The following is a 14,067-nucleotide window of genomic DNA, read 5'->3' as shown; positions in this document are numbered from 1 at the left end:
GCCCTGGGTATGGTTCAGCCTATTTCTAATGACTTGGCCTTCGGAAAGACTTAGCATTTGAGCTTCAGATTTCATAGGAGGAAAATGGGATTATCAAAAATTAGTCTCTCTTTTTTTAATTATTGATTTGAGAGGGAGAGAGACAGACACATGGATTTGTTGTTCAGCTTATTCGTGCATTCACTGATTGTTTCTTTTTCGTGCCCTGACTGGAGGTCCAGCCTGCGGTCTTGGCATATCGGGATCATGCTCTGACCAACCGAGTTCCCTGGCCAGGGCCGAGTCTGCTTTTAAAAAAGTTTTTACTTGGAGTAATTTCGTACTTAGGAAAAGTTAAAAGAATAAGAATAGTACATGGTGTACCTTTACCCATGTTTGCCTGTACTTAACACTTCATTCCCTTTTTGATTTATCACTTATAATTTTGGCGTGTATACACACATGCACACACGTGCACACACATGTATGAGTAGAATTCTGACATGTTTCCAAAAAGTGTGTATCTCCTCGTGTAGTCCTCCTATCCCCACAGTCTCTTGCAGAACAAACTTACTGTTTTCTGGTTTATCCTTCCTGTGTTTCCTTTTGTCAAGATGTGTAGGTCTTGGCAAGTCTTCTATCTCCCTCTTGCAAACTCTTCTTTTTCACCGATAGTGTTTCTGGGCACCCTTGGTGTTGATAACTGCCCGTGCTTCAGCGCTCTGTACGTAGACTGCTCGCCCCGGTGCTTACGCCCGGGAACTCCAGGCATGTGCCCTGCTGTGGAAGGAGAGAAGGGAAGCTGCGGGAGGGACCTCCGCCTTGAGTAATTTCACATCGTTTGGGGTGCATTGTCACGGCAGGTTTTTTGAAGTAGGGTTTCTGGGTTCGGGCGTGAATGAAGTGCCGTTTTGTTGGCACGTGCCTCTCCCGTACGGGTTCCTGCCATTTTGCTTTGTCAGCAGCGAGATGAGAGTAGCTCTCCCTTCAGAGCCTCAGCAGGCGTGTGTTGCGTCAGGTTGTGGAATTCGTACCAGTGTTTACGTGTGCGAAGTGTCACTACCTCTGTTCAGCTCTAATTTGTGTGTTTTGCTTTGTGAAGATCTTTGTTAGAAAGTCTGTACTGTCTCCTAGCGGTTGCCATGTTGTGTCTTGTTGGGCTTCGTAGGCATAGATGCTGCTGCCTTTGCTCATGGTAACGTTTTAACGGTTCTTAACCGGGCATGTTAATTGCAGCGCACACAGCACCCACGACCTGAGCTGTGCATGGCAGTCCCACCCACGGAGGCGGCGTCCAGCCCCAGTGCCAGTCATGTTCCCTGGAGAAATACTGGTAGATACAAAGGAGTATTAGACAGGCCTGGTCTGTGATGTGAACATATGTGTGTATCTGAATCTGTACAACATCCAGAGAACCTTTTCATTGTATTGGTCTTACTCAGAAACGTAACCGAAAGCAGAAGATAGGGCTGTGCGGAAGACTGCGAGGAAACCTGATTCTCACCTCTGTGTCCCCTCCCCGACCTTGGCTGGCCCGGAAGGGTCTCAGTAGAGCACCAGGTGTGCTTGAAGGGGCCAGGCGGTCTGTCTCTGTCAGTGTCCTCACCACTGCTTAGAGCCTGCAGAAGTGACCATCTTCGGCTGTGTGCTGCTGTTTTTGTCAGGGATTTTTATAAAGACGAAGACACCGTGATTAGTGAAATAGGCCAAAGACAGATGCTGCATGGAAGAACATCCGCTGAATCTTAAGAGGGAAAAAAAAATAAGTCAGGAGGGTGGAAATAACTGAAAAGTGGCTGCTGGGGGTTGGGGAGGCCTGGTGGGCGGTACCAGCTCCGCAGTGAGTGAGGGCGGAAAGCGTGGTGCCTGCAACTGGTGGCGCTGTCTCATGTGACGTGCAGTGTGGTCAGAACAGGACATACGTGTCCTCACTCGGAGAAGAAGGTCAGTGTTCGTGAGGTGATGGATTGTGAGCTACCTGAGGGCGCCCTTTCACCATGTGTGTGGGTATCACCCCCGCAGTGCACACCCCAAATGTCTCACTGTCCGTCATCTCAGTAAAACTGCAGTGGAAAAGGAGATGACGTCTCCCAGTTACCGAAGCCTGCACACACACATGAACCCGTGAGGCTTTCTTACTCTGTTTATTTGGGAAAGGACATGGAGCAAACTGGTTAGGAAATGATTCGGTGGCCCTCACGTGTCATTGTTCATCCTGTCTTTAAATTTGCATGTGCAGTTGAGGATTTTAGAATAATAAATCAGCTGCTTCTCTTTTAAATACTTTTAACGACCCTTTTTAATACTTTCAAGTGATCTTGTTATGTGGCTATTCATGCTTTGATGTGGTTTCAGGTTCATGCAAAATGGATTTTGGACACGGATGTTTTCAATGAATGGATGAACGAGGAGGACTACGAGGTGGATGAGAACAGGAAGCCCGTGAGTTCCCGGCAGCGCATTCCAACGAAGAACGAGGAGGTATCTGGTTCGGCGTCAGTTCCCCACTCGGTGTTCCTTCTGTCTTGGCCTGAGTGCGCTCAGATGTCCGTTCATTCGTAAACTGCCGCATACAAACCGAGATGCATCCGCCATCAAGTACACGTGAAAGTCACTAAGTAGCCACAGCAGCCATTTCAGGAGCTGGTATCCCCAAGAAAGGGGCGTGAGAATTCAGGCCACTAAGGGAGAAAGTGGCCCATGCAGGGTGGCAGTGGCGTAGCTGGTTATGTTCCCTAGATCTGAGTCTTCACTTTGATAGACCGAATACCACCGCAGGGTGGTTTGACTTTGTTGTGGTTTTCCAAGGGAAAACTCCTGTAGTTTTAATATTTTATTGGCTTTGTTAATTACACATATGAAAGTTAGTACAAAGTACAGGCCTTAAAGGCCTCAGAGTTACAGTCCAGTTCTTTTCTGAGGTGGGAGGACTTGATACTTGACACTCGCGTGCTGTAAGAAGCCCAGCCACTTACATCTTTGTCCTGGCTTCTTTCTAAGTCACAACTTGAGAGGGACGTGTGGCACTCAGGAAGGACCTGAGGCTGAGAGGAAAGAAGGCTTAGATGTGCTTGTGTTGGGTTCTTGGCCCCTTAGGTAGAGACCTGTAATGCTAGGGCCCTTTTCAGTGGGGGTATTTACATTTGGGGGTTTGTTTTCTGTTTTAGCTTTTTGAAAAATCTTTGAGATAGATATCCTTTTTAAAATGATTTTTATTTATTTTAGGCAGGGGAAGGGAGGGAGAAAGAGAGGGGAAGCGAGATTGATGTGAGCGAGAAACATCAATCAGTTGCCTCTCCCGTGCACCCCAAGCAGAAGCCAGGCCCACAGCCCCGGCGTGCGCACTGGCGTGCTGGCTAGGGCGAGATGGATGCCCCTGACCTTAACTCAGGAAGTGCGGCTCTTCCACACCTATTTTATCTCGTGTCTTTCTTACTAAACTCCTTTGTCACGCTGTGTATATTCTATATTTTTAAGAAGAATATTTTAAAACTGGGTCTTTTTCATGTCCTCTCATTTTTAGCTTGTTTCTACTTTGGAATTTCACTTTGAAAATTTTTTTTTAGCTTTCCTCCTGATATGCTTATATGTATTTTTTTCCCTTAATGCATTTCAACCCAAAACTTGTGTCATCGGGAATATTCTAATTTTCACATCAAGTTATTAAACTATCCTGTTCAGATTTAGATGGCTTGTTTATTTGCTTATTTTTAGGGGGGTTATATAAAAATTGATTTAATACGCTTAAAAAATTTAACTTTAGATTTACAGTACTAATCAAAGGTTTGCATAGTTTAGATTTTCTTCAAAATGTACAGGCTCATGAGATGCCTTGAGTCTCCCATTGATGTTACAGAGTTGCCTGAAAGGAAGCGTGGTTGTAAAGGGTGTGAGTGAACCAGAGGAGGTTAATGTTTCATCGATATTTTATTCTCTGATTTGGGGGGGGGGGCACATCAGATGCAATTATTTGGATCATTTTATGTTGGTCCATTTTTTAATGGCTCACTTCATTATACTGGAAGTCACCATCTACAGGTCAACTTTTGCACAGTGACATGTGCCCTGCCCCCCCGACGGCCTTGGTGAGCTCTGGCAGTTGCTTTGTGGGTTTCTTAAGGTCGTCTGATATTTTCTGCAGATAGTGGTAGTTTTACTTCCATCAGTTGACTTTTAAATCACAAATGACAGTCTCATTTTGCATCTTTTGTATTGAAGTTCTCTCTCACTTTACTTTTACGGGGGTGTTAGGAGTAGTTTCTGGTACACTTTCACAAACTTACTCAGCCTGTCTTCGTATTTTTAATTTTTATTAATGTTACAACAGTTTATGTTTTTCTCTTTTATTTATTATTTTTAAAGTTTTCTAATAAAACATTTTTTTTAGATTTTATTTATTTATCTTCAGAGGGGAAGGGAAGGAGAGAAGGAGAGAAATATCAATGTGTGGTTGTCTCTCATGGGTCCCCTGTTGAGACTGCAACCCAGGCGTGTGCCCTGACTGGGAATCAAACCATGATCGTGTGGTTCACAGGCCCGTGCTCAATCCCCTGAGCTACACTAGCCAGGGCTGTTTTTCTCTTTTAAAGTGCTTCTTTACCCCAAGGGCTGTTCTTTTACTGCAAAAAGAGCTTGTCCTCACTTTTCCGTGTGGTTCTTGTAATTTATTATGAAATGAGCTTTTAGAAAAACTAAAACAAATCTAAGCAGTTGTTCCCCTGCCTCACCAACTGACTCCAGACGCCTCTCGTGGCCATCGCTTTGCTTCACTGGAGGGCTGCTCCGTATCCCTCTCCTGACACCTGAACAGCTCTGCAGGTGCACCTCCAAACTGGGGTTCCCGAGACCCCCCCTTCTCTTGGGTGATTTATTGTTACTCTGCTGAACTAATGGCTAAACTGAGACATGCAGAGCTGAAGAGCACACCCAAGCCTCCATTGTCAAGGTTACCCATGGATGGGATCTTGGAGGTGCTCTTGTCTGACATCCCCTTCTGACGGATGAGGAAATTGAGGTTCAGGGTAGCTGCGATGGGCCCAGTTCATGCAAGCAAGTATTAAGTATAGAGTGTGTGTTAGGATCTCTGGGTTAGCCTACACGGTTTTCCAGTTGTCCACTTTGGGTTTTTTTCGGTTTTTGTTCCCCTCATACAAAAAAAACAAACCAGGAGTGCTAGTTTAAGGAACATAAGGCCTGTCCCCCCAGCCCCCCGTTCTGTGTCTTCACACACTGAAGGGTCACAGGAGTCCACACTGTGCTGTAAGGCAATTTGTGACTGATCACTCCCTGGAATACCTTCTCTTTCTAGTTGTTACTGGACATGCTTTCCCCACCTGGGAGCCAGAATGTAAGCAGGAGCCATTGTTAGTTGTGGGGGTCTGGGCATGTCTGCTTAGTAGCCTCGTTCGAGTGCCCGAGGATAGTGCCCGCGTTCCCATTGGTGATGTATCGCATGAAAGGACGGGAAGAAGTCTCCTGACTTCTGCTGGCCCAGGACGCTTCGTGACGTGCCTTTGATTTGCCCTGAGCTTGTACGTTTGTTACTGTCTGTGCGAAAATCCACCTTTGGGCAAGGGTTTGTAGAAATGGAAGAGTCGGGAAAGCTGGCTGACAATTTATTTCCGTTTACTTCTTCCTAGCCAGTCAGAAGTCCAGAGAGAAGAGATAGAAAAGCATCGGCTAATGCTCGAAAGAGGAAACATTCGCCTTCCCCTCCACCTCCCACGCCCACAGAATCACGGAAGAAGAGTGGGAAGAAAGGGTAAGAATTGCAGCAGGATTCAAAGGGCACTTAATTTCCTAAAATTTTAAAGTTCAAAGGCCTTCCTAGATTTTTACCTTTACAGTGGAAGTCTGCTTTGAGAACTCATCTTGTTAGGGGTGGTTACGTGATGGACCTCTCATGCTGTATTTATACACAGATGCCCTGAATACAATTTTTTTCTGCATCTGAGTTTATATTGAGAAGCATGGTTGGTAAGGAATTTAAGAAATTACATTCACTGGGCATTGGCCAGGTGGCTTTGTTGGATAGAGCATCCTCCAGATACACCAAGGTTGCAGGTTTGATCCCTGGTCAGGGTGCATACAAAATTAACCAATGAATGCAGAAATAATTGGACCACCGAATCGATGTTTCTCTGTCTCGCTCTCAAATCAACAAATAAAAATTTTTTAAAAGCTCACCATTGTTAGTGTCAATGCCTTTTTCTCAGATTTTATTACCTGTCCTATTTGTGAGTAAAAGGATTCAAGCAGGACATGAGCCTGTGACTTAAGTTCTTGTATAGTACCTGATCTGAAGTAGACACTTAGCAAATGGTAGAGAGTACTTAATAATCTCAGGGTTCTCTAGCTCAGAGTATTTTTTTTTTTAAGATTTTATTTATTTATTTATTTATTTATTTATTTATTTATCTTTAGAGGGGAAGGAGAGGGAGAGAAACATCAATGTATGGTTGCCTTTCATGCATCCCCTGCTGGGAGTTGGCCTGCAGGGAACTAGCCTGCAACCCAGGCATGTGCCCTGACTGGGAATTGAACCGCAATCCCCTGGTTCGCAGGCCTGCGCTCAATGCACTGAGCTACATCAGCCAGGTAGCTCAGAGTACTTTTAATAAAATCTGTAAATAATGTTAATGAGCCAGGTATGTATTGTGATACAAAAATTGATAAAAGCATATTTTTCTGAGGGTTTTTTATATTTATTTTTTGGCCGTTTTTTGTTTTAAGATTTTATTTATTTATTCTTAGGGGAAGGGAGGGAGAAAGAGAGAAACACGAATGTGTGGTTGCCTCTTGCACACTCCCTACTGGGGACCTGGCCCACAACCCAGGCAAGTGCCCTAGACTGTGAATCAAAGCAGTGACCCTCTGGTTCACAGGCTGGTGCTCAATCCACTGAGCCACACCAGCCAGGGCTTTTCTTTAGTTATTATTGAGGGTAACCTTATTTCTTAAATTTCAGATCTGAATCTTGATGTTCAGAAATTTCAGAGTGACCTGAGGTCCTGGCAAAGACATTTTGAAATCTGATGTGCCCCCCTCCCCACCCGGGGACGCAGTTGTGGGGCCAGGACGCTAGTGGTTGCTAAACCCAGATGCAGCATCCGGGGGCTCACGGTGGTGACGTTTAGCCTCTGCTCTTGGGTGTAAAACACCACATTGGGGTTCCCAAAATAAATGATATGTCTCCTTTAGTTGACTATATCTGCCTTTTTATTTTCAATTGACTTGAGAGAGAGATTTGTGGTTTTACTTGTTCATTCATTCTTTGGTTGTTTCTTGTATGTGTCCTGACCGTGAATTGAGCCCATGGCCTTGGGACATTGGGATGGTGTTCTAACTGACTGAGCTACCTGACCAGGGCCTATACCTGCAATCTAATGGGAAGGCCTTTGCTCATTTTAAGTTTTCCTTTAGGGAGTCTGTGTTTAACCAAAACACACTGAAATCTATTTTCTGAATGTTGATTTTGCTCATCTTCTCTCCATCTTTTCTTCCATATTTTATCTCCCCACCATTTTTAGGTTCATAGGCCTTTAAAAAATTGTTGTATAATGCTTATTTGAAAATTTTAACAGGCACACCTCAGACATACCTATGCCCACATCTTGTCCCTATTAGAAGAGAACTGGGGGTCCTCGTGGCGGGGTGAGGACTTAGGCCAGCCCGTCCTGTGTTTCTGCACTCCGCCCCCACCTGTCCGTGTTCTTCAGGTTACTGCCTGGGCTCCCTGAGCAAGGGGTTTTTTCCCTACATGTTTATGCCTTTACTCATCCTCTGAACATTGCCCGAGCCGCCGTTCCCAAGGTTCAGCTTCACTGTCAGCTTCAGTCTGGCCTGTTTTCCTGAGCTTTGGTTTCTTGGTACTTTTGTTCTTTTCTTTGTACTGGTATCAATCACAGTGAATTAGGTAGTGATTTCTGTCCTGTGTCCCTTGTAATTCCTCACAGTAAGGAATCGTTCCATGCTTGAAATTTCTTTTTAAGATTTTTATTTTTAGAAAGGGGAAAGGGGGCGAGAAAGAGGGAGAAAAATGCTTCTCACATGTGTTGCCTCTTCCACATGTCCCAACCAGGGACCAGAACCCACAACCCGGGCATGTGCCTTGACCAGGAATCAAACTGGTGACCTGCGCTTTACAGAATGATGCTCAACCAACTGAGCCTCACCAGTCAGGCCATTCTTATTTGAATTTTAACATGCATTCTGGCATGTATTAGTTTTTAAAATAAATATTGGTTTTATCGAATTGGTGAAAGCAATGACAATTTTTACAAAAAAAAATTAGTACCAAATTAGTATCATCCTCAGTGATTCTGCTTTGTACTTCCTGGTATTTAAAGGATACAAAGAGCCAAGAAAATGAAGTTTTTCATGTCTTTGACAAAATTTTTTATCTAATTGATTGTTTATGATCTCAGGAAGATATGTGCTGTATTTTCTTAGCAGATGTTCTTTTATTACACTAATTTAAGCCTCTTTTAGGATATGGTCTGCAGTTTGTGTAGCTGGGTGGTTCTGTTTGTTTCTTATGCCTAATAACTCTTATTTTCCTTTTGGCTGTGATTTGGAGGGTGTATCTAATTTTTTATTTGTCTTTTAAAGTGATTTTGAGCATGGATTCTAAGAACAAGGAAGGTAAGCTTCTGAAATGGCGTGTTATAAATAGTATTGTTTATTTTTCATATACTCTTGTATGTCTTAGCCAAGCTAGTATTTATGGGAAGCGCAGAAGCCAAAAAGAGGAGGATGAGCAAGAAGATCTTACCAAGGATATGGAAGACCCGACGCCGGTGCCCAACGTAGAGGAAGTGGTGCTTCCCAAAAACGGTGTGTACTCTCCGGCCCGGACTGGGCGAGTGCTGGCGTGACCCCAGCCTTCCTGCAGTGCCCTGGGCGGTTGGTTTCGCGCTCTGCACCCCTCTTCTCCGTTTTGTGGATAGATTCCCCTGTTCGACATTGATGTTTATGAAATTCGCTTTCCCCGTCTTTTGGTATACTTTTGCTATTGTTTATTGAGAATGTACACTGTGGCCAAAATGGCCTCTAAATTTAGTGATGCCTTAAAATTCATGTTTTTAAAATTCCAACAGAATCAGTAGATGGTTTTGTTTGAAGAGAAGAAGTGAGTGCTTACGTCTGTACAGTTTTATGTGTTTAAATCAGTTAGTTACTGAGGAGAGGATGTCGCACCCTTTTAACCAGGATTGTTGGTTTGTCAGTTTTCCCCTGTTAAACTCCTTTTTTATTTTCTTTGAAGCTCTCCTGACTAAGGGCACGTGCATTTAGGGTCATAGTGTCCGCCTGGTGGCCTGACTCTCGTGTCACGGCTCTATGTGCCGTAAAGGTGCCGGTCTTGAAGTCTGAGTTTTTTGACAATGAAGCGACACCTGTCACACCCGTGCTTTTCTACTTCTTGTTGTGTTTTTGTCAGCCCTGTGTTGTACCAGGGGCTTTCGTGCAACAGGCCTACCTCGCCCTGCTCACGTTTTCCCTCATGCTTTATGTTTGCCGCTTACATCTCTTTTGCATTGTTTTTTTGCTCTCAGCCTTTTTGTTTATACCATTTTCTCCTAAACAGTATATTACTGAGGCTTGTTTCCCCCCCTAATTTAGACATTTTCTGTTTTAAATCGGAGTATGTAACTTGCCTAAACGTAGCATAATTACTGGTGTGGTTGGGTGTAAGTCTGCTATTGAGCTAGGATTTTTTCCTCTTCTGTTCCTCTCTTATTTCCTCCCTTCTTTTGATTTAATCCACTACTTTAATGTTCTATTTTAGCTCCACCGTTTTGTTTTCTTGTAAAACTTACATTTTCTTTTTTCATATGTCACAGTTGTAAATAAGATGTACTTCACACAGCATAAAAATCACCATTTAAAAGTGTGTGTGTCGGTGTTTTTTGTACATTACGTTGTACAGCCGTTGCCACTGTCTTAATTCCAGCACAGTTGCATTCTCCCAGAAACAACCTCAGTTCTTGCTGGGGTCCGAGTTACCCTCCCATCCATACCCCACAGCTGCTGCTCTGCTTTCCGTCTGCGGGTTTTCTTATTCTCTGTTTGCTTTTTTAGCTACATTTTTCGTGCTGGTTGTTGTGGGTGTTCTAGGATATATCCTTAATTTATCAACTTTATTTAGAATCACTGCTGTGTAGTTGAGATAAAAATATGTGAAATTTATCGTAATATAATTAATACCTTTGCCTGTCTCTTGTAATGAAATACAGGCATCTATAATATGTTATAAGCATTTCTAAAAATCACTGCATTGTATAAAATGGGGCCCTACAAACCACACAGATGTATTTTATGGGTCATGTGAAAGAATATTTATAAAATAATGAAAATTATTCTTTGAAATTAAAGAGCTGTGAAGGTGGTGGTGGTCCTGACAGACACCTCATCTGTAAAGCTGTAATAATGTACATGGTCAGGTCTGGACACAGGGATGGCTGAGTCCACCGGGGAATGGAGTGGCTAGCTTACGTACAGACCTGTAGGTGTACGGTCATGAACCTCAGGTGTGGTGAGCCTAATAGTGCAGGTCAGTTTGCAAAGAACAGATTGTATCATAGACACTTCCAGTAAAAGTTGGTACTCTTTGTATCATATATAAGGATTTAAATGTCCGGTGGATTAAAGTACTACGTATAAAAAAATAAAACAGAAGTGTAAAAGTGATTTTTTTCAAACACTGATGTGCTTTAAAGAAGTGTGAGCCTTAGAGAAGATATTTATTACCCATTTAGCAAGGAATTAGAACCTTCAATGTGTATAAAGAGCCGTAAACCCCGAAGAGTAACGGGCAAAGTGCTGTGTACTGGTGATGTTATGCAGGGCCAGTACGTGCGTGAAGAGACAGACGCCCAAGCTCACTTAACCAAGGATAGATACGTTATTGAAGTGACTTTCACTCATCAGATTTTCCAAACTTAGAAAATAGATGATTCCTAAAGTACAAATGTTTTGAGTAAGTGGGAGTTCCCAAATGTTATTGATGGAAGTGTAAATTGGTGAAATCACTTAACATAATTTGGCTGTATCTATTACATTTTAAAATGTGTATATCCAATAGCAGTTTTAATTTCAGAGGCTCTTAAATAATTACATGCATGTATATGGTAAGTATAAAATGTTCATTGTAGAATGGTTTCGCTCAATATGGGGCTAGTTACTTTGTAATCTACACCTGGATGCTGGACCTATTAGAAATGAAAGGGATGTAATATAACTAAAAATGTTTACATGGAACTTCACACAGGCTCACTGTCACATGAGAAAAATACAGAGCTAAGGACAGAATGAATAATGCTTATATAAGATTTGAAATCTTCAGCATATGTTTCAAAGTCACGTAGATTGTATAAGACGGACCAGTTTCCCTCAGTTCATCTCTCTGTACCAATGGCCCCAAAATGGGAATCAACAAACACACACAAAAACTTAATAACATGTTTTTAGGAACAGGATTGAAAGGTTCTTTTTATGTTTTGCTCTGTATTGTTTACGGTTATGATGAAATAGTTTTGGTTTGTTGGTAATTAAGTATAATTGCAGTGCATCAGTCACGTCAGGTGGTTTGTGTTTCAGCGGGGATTGGTTTCCACGGGAAGGTGAGGACTGAGTGGTAGGGCAGTTGCATTGGGATTCATGTATTTTTAAACCCATCCTCCCAAAACAAATAGACCTTTTCCCGTGACATGCTGTTCTCTCTTTCTTCTAGTAAATCCAAAGAAAGATAGCGAAAATACACCTGTTAAAGGAGGAACTGTAGCCGATCTAGGTAAAAACCAAAAAATCTGTGCATCTCTGTGTGTTCTGTGTTAACGTGTCATCTCCTCTGGTGTCTTTGTCTTTATGGAGAGGCTGCTTTCCGATGCCACACCTTCCAGCAGACACCGCCTGCAGCTGTCGTCTGCGCCATGGGGGTTTGGTCGCTAGCATTCGAGGGAGTGGGATTTCCTGTAATCCATTCTTTTTCGTGACCTGCCCCTCTCACCGAGTAATCTTTTACTGCAAATTAGCAAGTGTGGTACTATTATACCTAAATCAGAATTTTTGAGTTTTAAAGAAATTTTTATAGTTAAAGCACTTTTTATAATGCCACTGAGATACTTATTTTACATGTGCAAATTTGCATCTTTACAACAAAAATCTGTTGATTGTTAGTACTTTGTAAGTCAGCCTAAAGTTTTCTAAACCATGTAAAATGAAAATGCCATTTTTCCTAGTATTTTCAAGTTATAGAGTGCATTTTTATAAGGTATAGTTCTTGGGTGTGCTAGGAGGGAAGAGGAGAGAAGTGTAATCACTTATTCCAGTTTTCAAAAATTGGGTTAGTTCTAGGGCCTGGCCAGGTTGCTCGCTGGAGAGAGCATCGTGCTGATGTGCCCAAGTCTCGGGTCTGATTCCTGGTCGGGGCACAGGCACGAACCCCCAGTGATGTGCTAAGGAGTGGAACCCCAGAGTCAGTGTCCCTCCCTTTCTTCCTCTCTCTCTCTCTCGTCCCTCCTCTCTGTCTCTTAAAATCGTTAGGTCAAAAATTAAAAATGAAAAGATTGAGGCAGTTTTAAACATCTGTATCCCTGAGAGTTATATGTAGAATAATAATTTAAAGACTTTTAAAATTTATGTTTTAGAGGAGAAGGGAAGGAGAAAGAGAGGGAGAGAAACATCAGTGTGTGGTTGCCTCTCGTGTGCCCCTTCCACTGGGGACCTGGCCTGCAACCCAGGCATGTGCCCTGACTGGGAATCAAACCAGCAACCCTTTGGGTCGAAGGCCAGCACTTAATCCACTGAACCACAACCAGCCAGGGCTTGAGTAATAATTTTGATTATTTCACTTATAAAAATCAAAGGAGAACCCAGTGTTTTCAGCGTATACTAAATATTTCATTTGATGGATTTTTGACATGTCTTAATATAGAAAGTCAGACTTTAAAAGGTTGGTTTGACAACAGTTTATACGAAGATGGGATCAAGTCAACAAAATGGAGTAATCCCCTCACATCCATGGAGGGGTACATTCCAGGACCCTCAGTGGTTTCTTGAAACCAGGGACATGTGTACCTCTGTTTATATCCTCCAAAGAAGAGGTTGGCAAACTCTTTCTGGAAAGAGCCAGATAGTAAATATTTTAGGCTTTGTGGGCAAACGTGTCTGTCATCACCTTTGCCAGTGTAATGCAGATGTAATTTCTCCATCACATGCAGATGCAATTACGTGTCGTGAATAACATGTAAGCAAATGATCATGGCTTATTTCAGTAAAACTTTTATTTATGGACACTGACATTTGAATTTCAGTTCATTTTTGTGTGTCATGATATATCCTTGTATTGATTTTCTCTTTAACCATTCAAGAAATGTGAGAACCATTTGTCACGTGCCTGTGCGATGGGCCTCTCCAAGGCCATCCCAGGTTTGGCGATTCTCCGGGGCTCATGGGGTCCAGCATGGCGGTCCCTTGCAGCTGACATACGTCCACTGCGCAGGGAGCACGAGTCGTCGGGGGTCGTAAGGGGCCAGTGCGGAGAACGGGGGGTGATTATGAGGTCACGCAGGGCGCTCTTCCTGCTGCAGCCCGTGTGGTCTTTTTCGCCCAGGGAAGCCCCATAGAGGGTGTTTGGCCAGTGGTTTGGGGGAGTCTGGTTATGTAGGGTATCCTCCGCCTAGCACGTACCAAAGTTCCAGGCTGTGGAGATAAAGCCTGAGTTCCTCGCAAGCTGTCCTGTTGGCAGTCTAGACACAGGGCACCCCCATGTTGGTAACCGATGACCAGGAACCAGAGGCAGGTTCCCAGGGTCCATACAAAAGGGGGTGGCCAGGTTTGGCCAGTGGGTGTAGATCCCTGACCCCTGGTCCTAACAGCTCACTTATTAATGCTTGTCAAAGAGCAGGTTCTGGGAAATATTTATGAAATGAATACTTTTTAAAAATCGCTTTCCCATGTTCTCTTTGAACTTCACAGTGGCTTAGTCACTGCCAACAGTCATAGCAATTTTTTTTAAAGGTTACCGGAACTCAATGTAATTATTTGTGCCAGAATCTCTTATCTTTATCATACTGGCACTTTCACTTT

The 14,067-nt window shown here is 43.2% G+C and overlaps 1 protein-coding gene across 1 annotated transcript in view; it reads left to right on the top strand.

Annotated features, from left to right (window-relative positions):
• The window catches only part of SMARCC1 (SWI/SNF related BAF chromatin remodeling complex subunit C1), a 112,436-nt gene that overhangs the window by 38,207 nt on the left and 60,162 nt on the right, over window positions 1-14,067 (top strand). Inside the window, exons 9-12 of the mRNA XM_037030645.1 lie at window positions 2,335-2,460; window positions 5,619-5,740; window positions 8,690-8,814; window positions 11,711-11,770. Coding sequence (XP_036886540.1) covers window positions 2,335-2,460; window positions 5,619-5,740; window positions 8,690-8,814; window positions 11,711-11,770 — 433 coding nt within the window. The remainder of the gene's footprint in view (window positions 1-2,334; window positions 2,461-5,618; window positions 5,741-8,689; window positions 8,815-11,710; window positions 11,771-14,067) is intronic.

Source organism: Sturnira hondurensis, unplaced genomic scaffold, assembly GCF_014824575.4.
Source record: "Sturnira hondurensis isolate 20B ecotype Veracruz unplaced genomic scaffold, ASM1482457v3 Scaffold0020787, whole genome shotgun sequence".
Lineage (NCBI taxonomy): Eukaryota > Metazoa > Chordata > Mammalia > Chiroptera > Phyllostomidae > Sturnira > Sturnira hondurensis.
This window is presented reverse-complemented; position numbering and strand designations above follow the sequence as displayed.